At 36.9% G+C, this 19731-nt stretch overlaps 1 protein-coding gene across 1 annotated transcript in view; it reads right to left on the bottom strand.

Annotated features, from left to right (window-relative positions):
* Window positions 1–19731, bottom strand: part of ADAM7 (ADAM metallopeptidase domain 7) — an 85734-nt gene that overhangs the window by 18049 nt on the left and 47954 nt on the right. The window contains exons 12-17 of the mRNA XM_032332059.1: window positions 18259–18389; window positions 16538–16712; window positions 14718–14807; window positions 13538–13733; window positions 13027–13129; window positions 11851–12040 (exon numbers count right to left, since the gene is read on the bottom strand). Of these exons, the coding sequence (XP_032187950.1) occupies window positions 11851–12040; window positions 13027–13129; window positions 13538–13733; window positions 14718–14807; window positions 16538–16712; window positions 18259–18389 (885 nt within the window). The remainder of the gene's footprint in view (window positions 1–11850; window positions 12041–13026; window positions 13130–13537; window positions 13734–14717; window positions 14808–16537; window positions 16713–18258; window positions 18390–19731) is intronic.

The following is a 19731-nucleotide window of genomic DNA, read 5'->3' as shown; positions in this document are numbered from 1 at the left end:
CCTGGGAACTGAGACAGGACTGTCTCTGTGACCTTGGTCAAGTGGACTGGCACTGTAACAAGGGTCTACCAGAGCATCTGAGTCAGATGGCTGCCTTGTTTCTAGGTGCATGAATGGGTGTATCTCTTATTGGGTCCTTGGCTTCTGTTGAGTCATTGAGCAAGGTGCCTCTGGGTGCATGGACCAACATGTTTCCTGGAAATTCTGTGGGCAGGAAGATTGTCTAGAACTGCACTTGGGAAGGAAGGAATAGAATGAAGTTTCACAGCCACTTTAGGATCTGTGTTTGGACCAAGATCTGCAGGTCTGCCTCCAGGGATATGGATAGATGTGTCTTCCAGTAGGTTACTAGGCAGATGTTGTTGTTGGTGGTAGCAAAGCCAAATGGGGCTGTTCCCAAGCAACAGGAGATATGGGTGTTTATGGGTCTAGCCAGGACTATGGTCAATAAGCTCATCATCTAGGCATGGGCCTGCTTTCTCAAAACAAATCTTTGGTCTTTGACAGCACCAATGTTTTACAAGATCCTCCATGGATTTTAAAGTTCTGACAAAGGTACTTTTTCCATGGCTTGCTACCAAATTATTGTTGCTGTGGGGAGATATTACTGGGACACCTCCCATTTCACCATCTTCCTGATGCAATTCCCTGAAAATTCTTTCTGGCCACCAATTCAAAAATTACTTTAACATTTTAAATAGGGAAATTTTAATCCATTTATATTTATTATGATAAGATATGTTTAATTTTACTCTTTTCATCTTTTTATATGATTTTAAATGTTAGGCATTTTAGCTTATCCTTGTTATCTTTATTATTTTTTCTCCAATTATTTGAAAGCTATATGTTTTGTTTTCTAAACATTGATTCAGCATACATTAAAATATTTAAATCTAAATTATTTTATCATTTTAAGATTAAATAAACGTTAGCTTCTTCTTATGTAGGATAAGACATTTGTCACATTTTTTATTTTTCTTCTTCTTAATTCATATGTTTGTTTTAGAAAATTGAAATTTATAAAGATCATTATTATTCAGGATTCAATGTCTTTAAACTCTTATAATAGAGGGGAGGAGTCAAGATGGCGGAGAAGTAGCAGGCTGAGACTACTTCAGCTAGCCGGAGATCAGCTAGATAGCTTATCTAAAGATTGCAAACACCTGAAAATCCATCGGCAGATGGAAGAGAAGAAGAACAGCAATTCTGGAAACAGAAAAACAACCACTTTCTGAAAGGTAGGACCGACGGAGAAGTGAATCCAAAGTGACGGGAAGATAGACCCCGGGGGGAGGGGCCGGCTCCCGGCAAGCGGCGGAGCAATGGCGCACAAAATCAGGACTTTTAAAAGTCTGTTCCGCTGAGGGACATCGCTCCAGAGGCTAAACCGGGGCGAAGCCCACGCGGGGTAAGCGTGGCCTCAGGTCCCGCAGGGTCACAGAAGGATCGGGGGTGTCTGAGTGTCGCAGAGCTTGCGGGTATTGGAACGGGAAAGCCGGCTACAGAGACAGAGCCGACAGTAAGCTCACAGCTCGGTGTTACCTTGAACTGGTCGCAGGCTCGGTGAGCTCGGAGCGCGGCCGGAGGTCAGGCAGACAGGAGTAACTGGGCGCTGTTCCCTGAGGGCGCACTGAGGAGTGGGGCCCTGGGCTCTCGGCTCCTCGGGGTCGGAGACCAGGAGGCCGCCATTTGTATTCCCGTCCTCCGGAACTCTACGGAAAGCGCTCAGGGAACAAAAGCTCCTGAAAGCAAACTCGAGCGGATTACTCACCCCGGCCCCTGCTAAGGGCGGTGCAATTCCGCCTAGGGCAAAGACACTTGAGAATCACTACAACAGGCCCCTCCCCCAGAAGATCAACAAGAAATCCAGCCGAGACCAAGTTCACCTACCAAGGAGTGCGGTTTCAATACCAAGGAGAGCAGCACAATTCCAGAGGAGGAGAAAGCAAAGCATGGAACTCATGGCTTTTTCCCTGTGATTTTTTTTAGTCTTGCAGTTAATTTAATTTTTTTCTTTTTCGTTTTTTGTTTTTTTTTCTCGCCTTCTGGTAAAATTTTTTTTTAACTTTTATCTTTTTCTTTTTTAACGTTTATTAACCAGTTTATCTAATATATATATTTTTTCTTTTTGATATTTTTCGTATTTGTTTTCTTTTTTTTAATTCTTTTCTCTTTTTTTTCTTTTTTCTTTTTTTTTCTTTCTTCCTTTTTGAACCTCTTTTTATCCCCTTTCTCCCCCCTCATGATTTGGGATCTCTTCTAATTTGGTTAAAGCATATTTTCCTGGGGGTGTTGCCACCCTTTTAGTATTTTACTTGCTCCTTCATATACTCTTATCTGGACAAAATGACAAGAAGGAAAAATTCAACACAAAAGAAAAGAACAAGAGGCAGTACCGAAGGCTAGGGACCTAATCAATACAGACATTGGTAATATGTCAGATCTAGAGTTCAGAATGACAATTCTCAAGGTTCTAGCCGGGCTCGAAAAAGGCATGGAAGATATTAGAGAAACCCTCTCGAGAGATATAAAAGCCCTTTCTGGAGAAATAAAAGAACTAAAATCTAACCAAGTTGAAATAAAAAAAGCTATTAATGAGGTGCAATAAAAAATGGAGGCTCTCACTGCTAGGATAAGTGAGGCAGAAGAAAGAATTGGTGATATAGAAGACCAAATGACAGATAATAAAGAAGCTGACCAAAAGAGGGACAAACAGCTACTGGACCACGAGGGGAGAATTCGAGAGATAAGTGACACCATAAGACGAAACAACATTAGAATAATTGGGATTCCAGAAGAAGAAGAAAGAGAGAGGGGAGCAGAAGGTATACTGGAGAGAATTATTGGGGAGAATTTCCCCAACATGGCAAAGGGAATGAGCATCAAAATTCAGGAGGTTCAGAGAACGCCCCTCAAAATCAATAAGAATAGGCCCACACCCTGTCACCTAAAAGTAAAATTTACAAGTCTCAGTGACAAAGAGAAAATCCTGAAAGCAGCCAGGGGAAAGAAGTCTGTAACATACAATGGTAAAAATATTAGATTCGCAGCTGACTTATCCACAGAGACCTGGCAGGCCAGAAAGAGCTGGCATGATATTTTCAGAGCACTAAACGAGAAAAACATGCAGCCAAGAATACTATATCCAGCTAGGCTATCATTGAAAATAGAAGGAGAGATTAAAAGCTTCCAGGACAAACAAAATCTGAAAGAATTTGCAAACACCAAACCAGCTCTACGGGAAATATTGAAAGGAGTCCTCTAAGCAAAGAGAGAGCCTACAAGTGGTAGATCAGAAAGGAACAGAGACTATATACAGTAAAAGTCACCTTACAGGCAATACAATGGCACTAAATTCATATCTCTCAATAGTTACCCTGAATGTTAATGGGCTAAATGCTCCTGTCAAAAGACACAGGGTATCAGAATGGATAAAAAACAAAACCCATCTATATGTTGCCTCCAAGAAACTCATTTTAAGCCCGAAGACATCTCCAGATTTAAAGTGAGGGGGTGGAAAAGAATTTACCATGCTAATGGACATCAGAAGAAAGCAGGAGTGGCAATCCTTATATCAGATCAATTAGATTTTAAGCCAAAGACTATAATAAGAGATGAGGAAGGACACTATATCATACTCAAAGGGTCTGTCCAACAAGAAGATTTAACAATTTTAAATATCTATGCCCCCAACGTGGGAGCAGCCAACTATATAAACCAATTAATAACAAAATCAAAGAAACGCATCAACAATAATACAATAATAGTAGGGGACTTTAACACTCCCCTCACTGAATGGACAGATCATCCAAGCAAAAGATCAACAAGGAAATAAAGGCCTTAAATGACACACTGGACCAGATGGACATCACAGATATATTCAGAACATTTCATCCCAAAGCAACAGAATACACATTCTTCTCTAGTGCACATGGAACATTCTCCAGAATAGATCACATCCTCGGTCCTAAATCAGGACTCAACCGGCATCAAAAGATTGGGATCATTCCCTGCATATTTTCAGACCACAATGCTCTAAAGCTAGAACTCAACCACAAAAGGAAGTTTGAAAAGAACCCAAAAACATGGAGACTAAACAGCATCCTTCTAAAGAATGAATGGGTCAACCGGGAAATTAAAGAAGAATTGAAAAAAATCATGGAAACAAATGATAATGAAAATACAACGGTTCAAAATCTGTGGGACAAAACAAAGGCAGTCCTGAGAGGAAAATATAGAGCGGTTCAAGCCTTTCTCAAGAAACAAGAAAGGTCTCAGGTACACAACCTTACCCTACACCTAAAGGAGCTGGAGAAAGAACAAGAAAGAAACCCTAAGCCCAGCAGGAGAAGAGAAATCACAAAGATCAGAGCAGAAATCAATGAAATAGAAACCAAAAAAACAATAGAACAAATCAACGAAACTAGGAGCTGGTTCTTTGAAAGAATTAATAAAATTGATAAACCCCTGGCCCGACTTATCAAAAAGAAAAGAGAAAGGACCCAAATAAATAAAATCATGAATGAAAGAGGAGAGATCACAACTAACACCAAAGAAATACAAACTATTATAAGAACATACTATGAGCAACTCTACGCCAATAAATTTGACCATCTGGAAGAAATGGATGCATTCCTAGAAACATACAAACTACCACAACTGAACCAGGAAGAAATAGAAAGCCTGAACAGACCCATAACCAGTAAGGAGATTGAAACAGTCATTAAAAATCTCCAAACAAACAAAAGCCCAGGGCCAGACGGCTTCCCGGGGGAATTCTACCAAACATTTAAAGAAGAACTAATTCCTATTCTCCTGAAACTGTTCCAAAAAAATAGAAATGGAAGGAAAACTTCCAAACTCATTTTATGAGGCCAGCATCACCTTGATTCCAAAACCAGACAAGGATCCCATCAAAAAAAAAGAGCTATAGACCAATATCCTTGATGAACACAGATGCGAAAATACTCAACAAAATACTAGCCAATAGGATTCAACAGTACATTAAAAGGATTATTCACCACGACCAAGTGGGATTTATTCCAGGGCTGCAAGGTTGGTTCAACATCCGCAAATCAGTCAATGTAATACAACACATCAATAAAAGAAAGAACAACAACCATATGATACTCTCAATAGATGCTGAAAAAGCATTTGACAAAGTACAGCATCCCTTCCTGATCAAAACTCTTCAAAGTGTAGGGATAGAGGGCACATACCTCAATATCATCAAAGCCATCTATGAAAAACCCACCGCAAATATCATTCTCAATGGAGAAAAACTGAAAGCTTTTCCGCTAAGGTCAGGAACACGGCAGGGATGTCCATTATCACCACTGCTATTCAACATAGTACTAGAGGTCCTAGCCTCAGCAATCAGACAACAAAAGGAAATTAAAGGCATCCAAATCGGCAAAGAAGAAGTGAAATTATCACTCTTCGTAGATGATATGATACTATATGTGGAAAACCCAAAAGACTCCACTCCAAAACTGCTAGAACTTATACAGGAATTCAGTAAAGTGTCAGGATATAAAATCAATGCACAGAAATCAGTTGCATTTCTCTACACCAACAGCAAGACAGAAGAAAGAGAAATTAAGGAGTCAATCCCATTTACAATTGCACCCCAAACCATAAGATACCTAGGAATAAACCTAACCAAAGAGGCACAGAATCTATACTCAGAAAACTATAAAGTACTCATGAAAGAAATTGAGGAAGACACAAAGAAATGGAAAAATGTTCCATGCTCCTGGATTGGAAGAATAAATATTGTGAAAATGTCTATGCTACCTAAAGCAATCAACACATTTAATATAATTCCTATCAAAGTACCATCCATCTTTTTCAAAGAAATGGAACACATAATTCTAAAATTTATATGGAACCAGAAAAGACCTCGAATAGCCAAAGGGATATTAAAAAAGAAAGCCAACGTTGGTGGCATCACAATTCCGGACTTCAAGCTCTATTACAAAGCTGTCATCATCAAGACAGCATGGTACTGGCACAAAAACAGACACATAGATCAATGGAACAGAATAGAGAGCCCTGAAATAGACCCTCAACTCTACAGTCAACTAATCTTCGACAAAGCAGGAAAGAATGTCCAATGGAAAAAAGACAGCCTCTTCAATAAATGGTGCTCGAAAATGGGACAGCCACATGCAGAAAAATGAAATTGGACCATTTCCTTACACCACACACAAAAATAGACTCAAAATGGATGAAGGACCTGAATGTGCGAAAGGAATCCATCAAAATCCTTGAGGAGAACACAGGCAGCAACCTCTTTGACCTCTGCCGCAGCAACATCTTCCTAGGAACAACGCAAAAGGCAAGGGAAGCAAGGGCAAAAATGAACTATTGGGATTTCATCAAGATCAAAAGCTTTTGCACAGCAAAGGAAACAGTTAACAAAATCAAAAGACAACTGACAGAATGGGAGAAGATATTTGCAAACGACATATCAGATAAAGGACTAGTGTCCAGAATCTATAAAGAACTTAGCAAACTCAACACCCAAAGAACAAATAGTCCAATCCAGAAATGGGCAGAGGACATGAACAGACATTTCTGCAAAGAAGACATCCAGATGGCCAACAGACACATGAAAAAGTGCTCCATATCACTCGGCATCAGGGAAATACAAATCAAAACCACAATGAGGGGTACCTGGGTGGCTCAGTGGGTTAAGCCACTGCCTTTGGCTCAGGTCATGATCTCAGGTCCTGTGATCGAGTCCCACATTGAGCTCTCTGCTCAGCAGGGAGCCTGCTTCCTCCTCTCTCTCTGCCTGCCTCTCTGCCTACTTGTGATCTCTCCCTCTGTCAAATAAATAAATAAAAATCTTTAAAAAAAAAAAAAACACAATGAGATATCACCTCACACCAGTCAGAATGGCTAAAATAAACAAGTCAGGAAATGACAGATGCTGGCGAGGATGCGGAGAAAGGGGAACCCTCCTACACTGTTGGTGGGAATGCAAGCTGGTGCAGCCACTCTGGAAAACAGCATGGAGGTTCCTCAAAATGTTGAAAATAGAACTTCCCTATGACCCAGCAATTGCACTACTGGGTATTTACCCTAAAGATACAAACGTAGTGATCCAAAGGGGCACGTGCACCCGAATGTTTATAGCAGCAATGTCCACAATAGCCAAACTGTGGAAAGAACCTAGATGTCCATCAACAGATGAATGGATCAAGAAGATGTGGTATATATACACAATGGAATACTATGCAGCCATCAAAAGAAATGAAATCTTGCCATTTGCGACAACATGGATGGAACTAGAGCGTATCATGCTTAGCGAAATAAGTCAAGCAGAGAAAGACAGCTATCATATGATCTCCCTGATATGAGTAAGTGGTGATGCAACATGGGGGCTTAAGTGGGTAGGAGAAGAATCAATGAAACAAGATGGGATTGGGAGGGAGACAAACCATAAGTGACTCATAATGTCACAAAACAAACTGAGGGTTGCTGGGGGGAGGGGGTTTTGGAGAAGGGGGTGGGATTATGGACATTGGGGAGGGTATGTGCTTTGGTGAGTGCTGTGAAGTGTGTAAACCTGGTGATTCACAGACCTGTACCCCTGGGGATAAAAATATATGTTTATAAAAAATAAAAAATTTAAAAAAAATAAATTAAAAAAAACTCTTATAATAAACACAATAATAATATAAATTACTAGAATTTACTCAAAATTAGTATAGATTTTCTTGCTTGCAACTATTTCCTTAATATTCTACCTTCTCATTTAACTTTTTAGTTTAATTCATTTTCCAGTTGATCAGAGTACTTTCTTGACTATTTTTTTCATATTTATTTATCTCTTTTATTAAACTATAATGTATTATTTGTTTTAAGGGTACAGGTCTGTGATTCATCAGTCTTAAACAATTCACAGCACCACTATAGTATATATCCTCCCCAATGTCCATCATCTAGCCACCCCATCCTTTCCACTCCCCTCCCCTCCAGCAACCCTCAGTTTGTTTCCTGAGATTAAGAGTCTCTTAAGGGTTGTCTCCCTTTCTGGTTTCATCTTATTTCATTTCCCCCTCCCTTCCCCTATGATCCTCTGTCTTGTTTCTCAAGTTCTTCCTATCAGTGAGATCACATGATAATTGTCTTTCTCTGATAGACTTGTTTCGCTTAGCATAGTACCGTCTAGTTCCATCCACATCATTGCAAATAAATGCTGTCTAATTTACTGTAGTTTTTTTTACGTTATAAAGTGTGTGAGTATGTCATTCTATTGCTCTACTAACTGAATAATAATTTGGCTGTATGTACAGTTTTGGGTCCCAATACTTCCATTCTCCAAAGGTCCATAGATTTTGCTGCATTATCTTATGGCATTTCTTTTTGAAGATAAATAAAATGATAACCTGATAACTTTGTTGTCATTGTTGTTGTTGAAAACTGATACTTGCCTTCTTTGGTGCTTATAGAACATTTTCTTTATTGTTAACTTCATGCTGTGAACGTTAGTCTTATGCTCATCTTTCTGTGAATTTTTCTTACTAAGTTGAGTTTTTATTTTATACATTCTTCAGTTCAGGGTTTTTTTTTTTTTTTAAGATTTTTATTTATTCATTTGACAGAGATCACAAGTAGGCAGAGGGGCAGGCAGAGAGAGAGGAGGAAGCAGGCTCCCCGTTGAGTAGGCGCCCCAGGGATATTTTTTTATTATACCTTTAATTATACTTTTACCTATATTATGTTTTCTTTATCTGGGATTTCTATTAAAACTGTATCAGATTAGGGGCGCCTGGGTGGCTCAGTGGGTTAAGCCGCTGCCTTCGGCTCAGGTCATGATCTCAGAGTCCTGGGATCGAGTCCCGCATCGGGCTCTCTGCTCAGCGGGGAGCCTGCTTCCTTCTCTCTCTCTCTCTGCCTGCCTCTCAGTGTACTTGTAATTTCTCTCTGTCAAATAAATAAATAAAATCTTTAAAAAAAAAAACAAAACTGTATCAGATTAGGCGCCTGGGTGGCTCAGTCAGTTAAGCGACTGCCATCAGCTCAGGTCATGATCCCAGGATCCCAGAATTGAGTCCTGCATCAGGCTCCCAGCTCTGCAGGGAGTCTGCTTCTCCCTCTGACCTTCTACCCTCTCATGTTCTCCCTTACTTGCTCTTTCTCGCAAATAAAGAAATAAATAAATAAATCCTTAAAAAATTGTATCAAATTTATTAGGACTATTTTTCCTGTTTTTATTCATTTTCTTCTTTAGAATTCCTGAATCTCATTCTCATGTGTTAAGAAGTTTAGCTTCTAATTTACTATATTTTGTGGCTTACTACACTTCATGGTTTACTGCTCAAATTATATGTAAATCAGTAATTATGATTTATTTTGTAATTTAAAGGCAGTGCTTGTGATTTTCAAATAATACCATTTTTATAGATTTAATATCCTTTTAAATCTGATTAAAATATAAATTAAACATCTTTCCTAAATGATTTCTCTCTTTTTTGATGAATGTCTGTTTCATAGGCTTTTATTGTCTATGAGTCCTCAGATTAATCTCCATTGTTCACACTGTTAAATTCTTTTGTTGTTATTTGTTCTCTTTGATTATTCTTAGAGAATGGATTTTCATATATACATGATCAAATGAACACTGGAATTATGCTGTTTAAGCCCATGTAAATCTCTTTTCATATACTTCAGTCTCAACCAAAGGAAACATTGAAATGTTTCTTATTGTTATTTTGCCATTTTTATGTGTTTAATAAAGATAAAACTACAGAGGCATGTTGCAGCAATTATTTTGTGCCCGAGAGGACTAACTAGTATTCTCCCTTTTTTCCCCCCTTCACCTCTATTCTTCTTCCTTTCCAATGTATTATCCTTCCCTTTTCATCTTTTCTCACTGTTTTCCTTTTGATTTATTTTTCCTACTTATGTTGCTAAGGAAAAAAGTCATGCAAGGGCAATAGGATATGTTTGCCCTCATTTTCTATGCCAAATCAAAATTTACCTGGAAAGAAAAACAATTATGAGAAACTTGAATGTTTTTATTCATTTTAATTTATTCATATCCCAAAACAGTATCATTATAACAATGAGATGAAAAGTCTATAAGTACATCATTGTAAAAATGAGATGAAAAGTCCATACCAAAAGAGGTATCTTTGTGATACCTCTGTAAACTGGCATTTGTTTCCATGAATTCCCTCATTTATGAATTTACCCAATAACTGGCACCATTGTGATTGGTACACTTCTATATTAAGATTACTTTTGGGGGCACCTGGGTGGCTCAGTGGGTTAAGCCTCTGCCTTTGGCTCAGGTCATGATCCCAGGGTCCTAGGATTGAGCCCCGCGTTGGGCTCTCTGCTCAGCAGGGAGCCTGCTTCCCCCTCTCTCTTGCCACCTGCCTCTCTGCCTGCTTGTGATCTCTGTCTGTCCAATAAATAAATAAAATCTTAAAAAAAAAAGATTACTCTTGAAAGAATAGGCACTCGATGTGGTGACATATGGTCTCAACATGCTAATACGATCAAGATGCAGAAAAACTGCTTCCCTACAAATTCCTTTGTTCAACCCCTACCACTCATTATGGGGTTCTATGAAGGGTAAGTCATACTTCTGCTTGTATTTTTGGATGATTTTTCTTACCTGGTGTGAACAGAAAATTGTTTGATATTTTCTTTAACCTGATGTGTCATACACTCTTTAACTGAAAGTCCTTGAACTTTCTAGGATGTGGTTGTACACATACCTAAAATTTCACAAATATAGATTCTTCATCATTTTCATATTTAACTATTTTAATGGGAAACTGATAGTTAAGTGTATGGATTTAAAATATAGATATCCATTAAATAAGTAAATTCTAATTCCCTTTTTTCATTCTGAATTTTGTTTTTCAATTCATTTCTCGATCACGTTATATGAATGAAACTGTAACGTTTGTGGGTGATGGTATGGGAGGAGAGGACCTATATCACAGACAGAAACTATATTATTTCACAATAGCTGATTTTTGAAAAGTATTATGTTTTCCATATATTCTTGTGTTAATAAACCTTGATGAGTTGGCTGTTATTTTTAGTACGTGTCCTAAAGTTTTCATCTTGGAATGATAAACTTCTTCTGATCTGGCCTTATTTTAGAAAACTTCATTTTCTGACATTTTACTCAAAGCTCCAATCACACTGAAATGATCAGTTTCCTGACTATGCCATACATTTTGTACCTTTGCATGTTATATAGGTTTTTCTTTCTAAAAAGTCTTTTGTTATTTTTTCTGCCTTGAAAAATGTTTGTCATGTCAAAGCTGAAATGTCATTAATTTAATGGCGTCATAAGATGCCATTCATGTTCTCCAACTAAAGGCAATCACTTCTTCCTTTGGACTCAAAAGTTCATTGGTCACCAATGAACTATGAAAGCACTTGTGTTGGATCATAATATATGTAATTTAATTTATGAAATTCTCAGGTACACTCATATTTACATCATTTGTTTCCCTTATGGCCACTGGCATCATAGTATGTGCCCCCAAAATATGGCTGAATGAATAAAACAATTGAAGAACATATGGCTATTTCATAGTCAAATTAATTTTAAAAATTATGTCTATAATTTCACTGTAAGATATAATTAAAAACACTTATAACATTCACATATCATTTTGTATAACAGAGGTTAAACAAAATGAATATTCATTATAGTGTTATTACTACTTTGCTCAATTAAAAAAAAAAAGTTGCCCATTTGTTTCTGTTTATATAGGCCATATATAGGCCCTCAGGAACCAATTATAGAAAATAATGCTTTAAAGTGGCTGAACCAAGAAGTTTTAGTATAACAAAGGACTTTCATCTTACCAATCCATCTCCACATTTTGTTCCAGGAGCAACCAGGCCCAAATCTTTAGAATTTTTGTATAAAATAAAAGTTTTGCACTCAGTGGTGACATTCAGCTTTGAAGCCTTCTTAAGGTGGTCAATCTTTTCTTTACCAGGCAGAGATAAATGCTGCCCTCTGCTGCAGTGTATCTTTCCACACTTGATATTTCTGAAGGAAAGGGAGAATATTCTCAGGTTTGGGACCAGGAAATAAAACTTTATAGAGATGAGACTGTCAGTGAAGTGGCCTGGTCACTTTTCTCTAGACCTGGGTTTATCAACGGGCTGCAGAAGCACCAAGTGAGGCAGGGTGAAAGGTTAGACAAAGTCCTGACTCTGGGACATGTAAAAGGATTGTATTTCTTTATAGTTTTGTGATTCCCACAAGTCAATATTAGCTCAAATTTACAGGAGAATATTTCTTATTAGTAATTTTAATTCATGTAACTTTCATCAAGATGTTAAGATTTCTTTCTTATTCCTTCTTGCACAGAGAACATCAGTTAGTTCTCACAAAAAAACAGTGAGTTTGATATTATTATAATACCCATTTTACAGATTGGGCAACAACTGGAAGTAAGAGGAAGTTAACTGACTGCCCAGTTTCACCTAGAGTATTTAGGAACAAAATTGAACTTGACCAAGTTTTCTGTTTGTTGTTTTTAGTCCAAATCCTGTTTTGTGGCACAGAAAAAAAAAAAAAAAAAAAAAAAAAAAGCTTTCTGAGTGTAACAAATCTGCAAGAATGACACAGCTAATACTTTCTAAAATCAGATCTAATTTCCACTTCTCCCTTCCAATTTCAACTTCTACTTTTCTTTCTTTTTATGGCATCACTTATTTCCTTCTCTCTGTTCTTTTCTTTCTTTCCACTCTATTTTCCTCCTCCTGTCTGCTCTTTCCTGTTTTTTGTAGCTTCTCTTCCTCCCTTTCTTTCCTAAGAATTTTAACTCTTTCCCATTTTTCTTCCTTATATCTCACGGCCTTCAACTCCTAAATGTGCGGTTACACAATCAGGAATGTGTGCTTGCTTCCTTACTCCCCCTTCTCCTAAGCTCCTCAGTAAAAAGAGGTTAGCAGCTGTCAGAACAAGAGAGTTCTGATTTTGCAAAAACACTCTTAGAAGGCACTTACTTTTCTTTACATGGTACTTACTTCTCTTCACAGGGAATTAATCTGTTTTCCTTGTTTTTGCAGTATCCAAATCTATTTCCTTTTTTATTCATCTCATAGCAGAGATCAGAACTGTCTTTCACCTCTAGGATCCAAAATGGAATGATTGAAGTAAAATAATAAAAACTTGAATGTTATAAATCATAACATTTCTTATTTTTCTAATTGAAATTTTATTTTCATGTGGTGGTAAGGCAGAATGAGATAAGTAAATCACTTTAAACTTATCCTATTGTATCAGAAAGATATTTTACAGAAGTATATGGATATAAAATGGAATAAACATACTTTAACCCACATATTGAGCTAGTTAATTAATATTAGAGGTAATAGCAACTAATATTAAAGGTAATATCTGGAGTGATTCTAGGTAAAATATGGGAAGAATGTCACAAATGACATTATCTTCAATCTTGCCCCCAAATTGTTACAGGATAATAACAGAAATTATAGCTATTATGTTTGTCAGCCATTCACTGTAATTGTCTCTCACCATTATCAAAAAATTGAGAGCACTGATCATCCCGGGTGGGACATTTCCCCATGAAGCAATAGCCTTTTGCATTCTTGCAAGGAAATCCATTTACTTGGAATTTGTCGTTAGGACATGCAGAAGAGTAGCCAGTACATACTTCAGGAAAATCACATTCATCTTTTGCCGGTCTGCATATGGACCCTGATTTTTTCATCTGTTGAAGAAAAGTAAAAAGACTGATAAATCTTGAGCATATTTAGGTAGGTTAAGTTTCAGTAAGTAGGAGGAATTTTGACCCATTTAATTTATCTTAAAAAAAAAAAAAGGATTTAAGGTTGGATCATGAGTTTCTAATCCATTCCACTGAGAATTATAATCATTTGTAAATGTGTTGACTTTTATGTAATTTTAGGAATGACACGACAGTGTTTTTGAAAATCTGTATTAGAACAGCATTGGGCAGAGCTGAAAGGACATAAAATGGAGAAATGAGCAAGAGTTCTGTTTATCTTGGAGATGGTACATACCATCTCCAGCACACTCATATAACTGGGAATCCCTCTCTATTTATAATGAGGAATCTCCACTGCCAAGAAATCACATCTCTCCAAATGAACTGGAAAAATACCCTAACTCATTGCTGGAGGAAAGTGCATGGAAATGCTTTCTTATTCAGCCACTCGATATGCATTTAACTGTAACGAGTCCTAGAAAGATTTGAAAATGAATAAGATATACTTCCTTTCCTTTGTGAGTTGAAAGAAAGATCTGTTCAGATCTTTGGACAGAGTCATTTGGATTTCCGATCGCCTTTCCTAGGAATATATCTCCAGTACTAGTCACTCTCACTCTCCAATGCCAGTAAAATCTTTCCCCTTCTAGTTTACTATTGTTGGAATGCCACACATGAGCTGAGGTTAAATAGGTTGGCAGCGATTTACAAAGAAACAAGAATAATGTTTATCATATAACTCTACTCCTAAAAGACCAAGTGATACCTGCTTCTCTACTTCCCAGGCCACAGCATGGCCCAGTCAGAAGTCAGAACAACTCAGAAGTGGATTTACTAGGGACAAGGAAGCCTAACCCTAACCTGGGATTAGTAGTGTAGCATCATTCAGTGGACAGCCAATTCTGTCCCCCTGTGTATACTTAATAAACTGAAAATGGAGAACCCAGTCCTGGCACAGGTCCTTACCTGACAAGCTTCACAGCATTCTCCTTCTGCACAACTAAATCCTGACTTCAACATGCATTTGTTTGCATCACAGCAAGGATTGGTGCACTCCTGGCAATAATCAAAAATTAAAGATCAGAAACTGTTTGTAGTTAAGGTCTTGTTTAATAAGTTATGGTTCTGTATAATTTATAATTTATAATTTGTCTTTCAGCATTAAATCCAAATGCATGATCCTAGGTTATGACATGTATATGAAGACTACTGCTTGCAGCCTTAATTATTTATTTATTTATTTATTTATTATTTTTTATCATTTATTTATTTATTTATTGAATATTTATTTATTTATTTGAGAAAGAGAGAGAGAAAGCATGTGTGCCTGTGAGCAGGGAGAGGGGTCGAGGGAGAGGGAGACAATCTCAAGCATACTTCCTGCTGAGTATGGAACCCAATGTGGGACTCTGTCCCAGGACCCTGAGATCACGATCTGAGTTGAAATCAAGAGTTGGAGGCTTAACTCACTGAGGTACCCAGATACCCTTATTTTGTTTTCTTCCCAGTTGGCTGTTTAGTACAGCACACTAATGAATTTTCATCAGCAGCATACAAAGTCCGACATTTCTGACCTTCCATTTTCTTGATAACTTCCATTCTTTGGAAGGGCCCTGCTACTTCTCTATAGTAAAGGTTTAATAGAGATAATACAACTTCTGAAGACCTAATTTTACATTTTCCTCAAGCATCTGAGTATTTCAGGTTGAACTTTGTTGTTTTTAATACATCATTAAATAGTAAGAGCAGGATAATTTAGCATAATAGGCCCTATATGCTTAAACAAAACTAAAATTGCAAAGGAAACTGCAAATTATAACATAAGGTACCTCGTGTATTAGAATGAAACTGTAGAAACATTCTCTAAAGAATGTGCATAAGCTAAATCCTCAATTTCCAAAGTTAAGAGCCTCTTTGCATTCAATATGAGACATTTGAAAACTAGGTGTTGCAACCTTGTTACATATCTCTGTTCCCACTTGGATCATGGAATCTCTGATTCACTTACTATTAGATTTGTTTTGAATTTTGTAGTGTCTACAGTGTATGTGTAGTGTCTACACATACTACATATGTGGTTTTCCGACCAGCAGTATCAACATATCCTTTCAGGTTGCTGGAAATAAAGGATCTCAGCCTCACTTCAGGCCTACAGAATCAGAATTCACATTTTAACATCCCCTGGTGATGTATATACACATGAAAATTTTAGAAGTGATTGTCTAAGACTCATACCTGTAGGATAAGCTCTTAACAGAAATAGCTTCGATGTTGGCGGAAAGCAAATTAAGAATTACTCTAAAATTTTTCTTAAAGGCATATTCTAAATGTTCCAGAGATCATAGCTCCGATAAATATGTAGAAGGTTAGAATGGTTCATGCTCAATTAAGACAAGAGTTTTCTAGTAACATGAACTGTCCTGCTGGAGATATAGACCAGCCTCATAAGGCACTGAGTAAGCTTGATTAACTGTGGCGAACAAATTCCTACTGTGCATGAGATCAGACTTAAAGACACCTAAGGGTCTTTCTTGCAAGCAGGGCTGACTACTATATAAACCAGGCAAACGCGATACGGTGGGTCTCCAGCAAGATCATTATACACAATTCATGACTTGGTAAGATGTCTTGCACTGAGGCTACACCAATGACCTGCTTTGAAATGAGACAAAAAACACATTATTTAAAACTTTACAAGGAATATCTTGGTTGATGAATGGTCACTGCCCTGCCTAGGCTGTGGCTGAGCAGAAACTTTGTAGTTTAAAGACATTATTTGCAAATACCTGAACAGGGCCACAATCGCACTCTTCTCCTTCATCCAACTTCTTGTTTCCACAGTGTGGGTGATTATCTGATTTATCAGAAAACGGAATGTTGAACATGCATGTTGGATTATAATCCTTCAGGTGTCGAAGGTACTGAATCCTGTTGCATTTACTGAATTTTAGTGCAGGAATGCTAGAGTTTAAATGAATTAAAAATAAAGATTAATTTTATCAGGGCAGAGTGGTGGAACAGCTATGAAACTTTAATGAAGGATTCAGAAAGAATAAATATAAATGATGAACTCTAAAAGTCCGTTTACTTCTCCTAGTTTGCTTTACTGCTATAGGAGAGTAGCAAGTGGGCTTTTATTATAGAAAATGTTTTATTGAAACAGCCAACACAGAATTCACTAGTATCCTAGTGAACATACTACAACTATATAGCATCCAGAAAGTCCTTCCTGAAGCCCACAGTTTAGACTGAATGTGTTTGCTACTCCTAGATCACTTTCTGTTTGTTCCTCTTGACATAATCTATATATTTGTTTATCATTTGTGCAAGATTACAAGCTTCTCAATGCAGGGACTGTATTTTTTTTTTAAATAAGCACTAATTAACACAGGGTCTGGCACAAAGTCATTCTCTATAAACATTGTTGAAACAAATGATTTATTTAGTAATACCTTACACATCCTAAAAATGTACTATCCTTCTGAAAAATGCAAATACTTAAAAAGACTGAAATTTACCTTCCTTCTGTCTTTCTTTTGTTTTGACTCCCTTGCCATTATTGGTACATAATGGACACAGATGGACTTTTAGAGGCTTAAAAACATTACTTTGGAATGATGGGCCCTGAAAAATAATACTTATTGTATAGCTGATGATACAAAATTAGGTATCAGTTATTAGTTATTACTTTATGGCAGGCACTGTAATTGGGTGCTTTCACTATTTTACCTCATTTAATCAATATATAGAAGTGCTGATCGTCATCATAAACACTTTTCTTATATGAAATACATGATGTGCTCTCTGTGAAGGACCTCAAAAAATGTGTAAAGTTTAGGAGCTGGCTGTGGTAATTCACAGTATGATGGGAGGATATAGGACATTCACTCATTCTACAATTATTTATACAGTACCTAGTACGTGTCTGGGACTTTTCTAGACAGTGTGATAAAACAGTGTAGAATGCAGAAAAAACCTGACCTCATGAAGCTTATATTTTGTTGGAGGAATAAAATAATAAGCAAGCTAAGTAGGTAATGCACAGACTATATTAGGTAGTGATTAATACTAAGAATGGGGAAAAAAACAAAGAAGAAAGGATTAGAGACAGGATTAAAAAATTCGATCAAGTGGCTGGGGAAGGCTTGGCTGAGAAAGACATCTGAGTAAAGATTTGGAATAAATTAGAGTTTATAGCAAAGATGATAAAACAAGGCACATAGAGTGTATTCTTCTCCTAGGCACCTTAGTATAATTTACTAATTAATTGTTGTATATTTTTGCAGTATGCTCAGATGGAATTTTAGAGTCACTAGGACCAATACTACCAACTGTTAAAATTTAGCCCCAAAGGGAAACAGCCTATCACGGCTGGTTTTGTAATAGACCTTATGGAATATATTAGAAATTGTTTACATAATATCTATATATCCCTACAATATGGAGTTCTAACTAAGAGTCACACACAAAATATTTAAATGTACTCTCTACATTGTTTGAACCCTACCTTCCACCACGATCCATCACACATCTCTCAAAATTACAGGTACATGGGTAATCATCATGCTTCATCCCAAGGTTATGACCTAGCTGATGTGCAATTCTGCTTGCAACTACATTTAGGTCAGGCAAAAGATCCTGGGGCCAAAAAAAGATGTGTATTACAAATTTATAGAAGTTAATGCACTTTAGCACATAGTGTTTTGAACTATTTGTTGAGACCTGGTTTCTAGCTTCGGTTAACTAGTACTTGTTTGAGAGGCTGTGGCCTTTGTTACCTCCCTGTCCTGCCCTCAGTTCCTTTAATTATATAATGAGGTTGGAAAAATGACCTTTGAGTGTCTCTAACATTTTGATATTCTTTTTTGTGGCACAGTAATAATCATTGCTGGATTTCTATAAGCTCATTCATACAAATAGCTAAAAGTCATAATTAAAAATTATAAACTAATGTCCTAATAAATAAACATTATTGATTTGTCTTTTATATGCCAGATATTCAAAGATGGTAAAAATAAAAAATGTGTGTGGTTCATGTTTTCAGACTACAGTCTCACACTGCCCAAATGTATGTAATGTAATCATGAGGAGGAAGTTTCTACTATTAAGAAAACCAGAAGTTCGGTGATTTGAAATCCAAGGCAGAATTGATTGTTCCCTCTGTCTGTAGTTCTATTTCATGTTTTAGCCACTATAGTAAGTACAAAAAAATTAATTTTAAAAAAGGGGTGGTATACCAGATTACTATAAAGGTAAAATTCCCCTAACTTGGTTATTTCATCTTTTACTTATTTGAAGTTTAAAATGTGTTCTGCATGGGTTGTAATGTCATAACTGGAGTAGCAATAGCCTATACTAGATTAGATAGACTCCACTATGCAGAATTTGTGTTAATAAAATACCATGATCAAGGCATAATCATAAAAGGAACAATTTAATGAATAGGTGATTTACAAGCTTTTAATATCAAGGTCTAAATACGACTTAGATAAGACTACTTGGACAGCATCTACTAGAAGCTTAGTGATTTGGGAAAGATACCAGATAAAATAGGTAAGTCAGCAGTTTGAACATCTTACTCTTACTGAAAATGAATCGCAAGGTTGTTTTGATACAATAATGATAATGATAATAATGATAGTGAACATATAGAGTATGCAAAAAACTTTTCTAATCTTTGTAAGTCAATTTGTATATGATTTTTAAAGCTCTGAACAGACTGGTTTACCTTCATTTTTCATCTATAGTTTTTATAAAACTGTTATTTTCCTATTTAATAAAGGAAACAACAATTTCATTGTAGTATATATTGGTGGGGATATATGGCAGAATTCATACATAATCTTTCCTTCTCTCTCTCTCTCTCATTCTTTCTTTCTTTCCTTCTTCCTATCTTTCTTTCTTTCTTTCTTTCTCTTTTTGTAGGCTCCACCTCCAGAGCAGAGCCCAACATGCAACTTGAACTCATGACCCTGAGATC

This window comes from Mustela erminea, chromosome 2 (genome assembly GCF_009829155.1).
Source record: "Mustela erminea isolate mMusErm1 chromosome 2, mMusErm1.Pri, whole genome shotgun sequence".
NCBI lineage: Eukaryota > Metazoa > Chordata > Mammalia > Carnivora > Mustelidae > Mustela > Mustela erminea.
The sequence above is the reverse complement of the archived record's forward strand: the minus strand, read 5'-3'. Positions and strand labels throughout refer to the sequence as shown.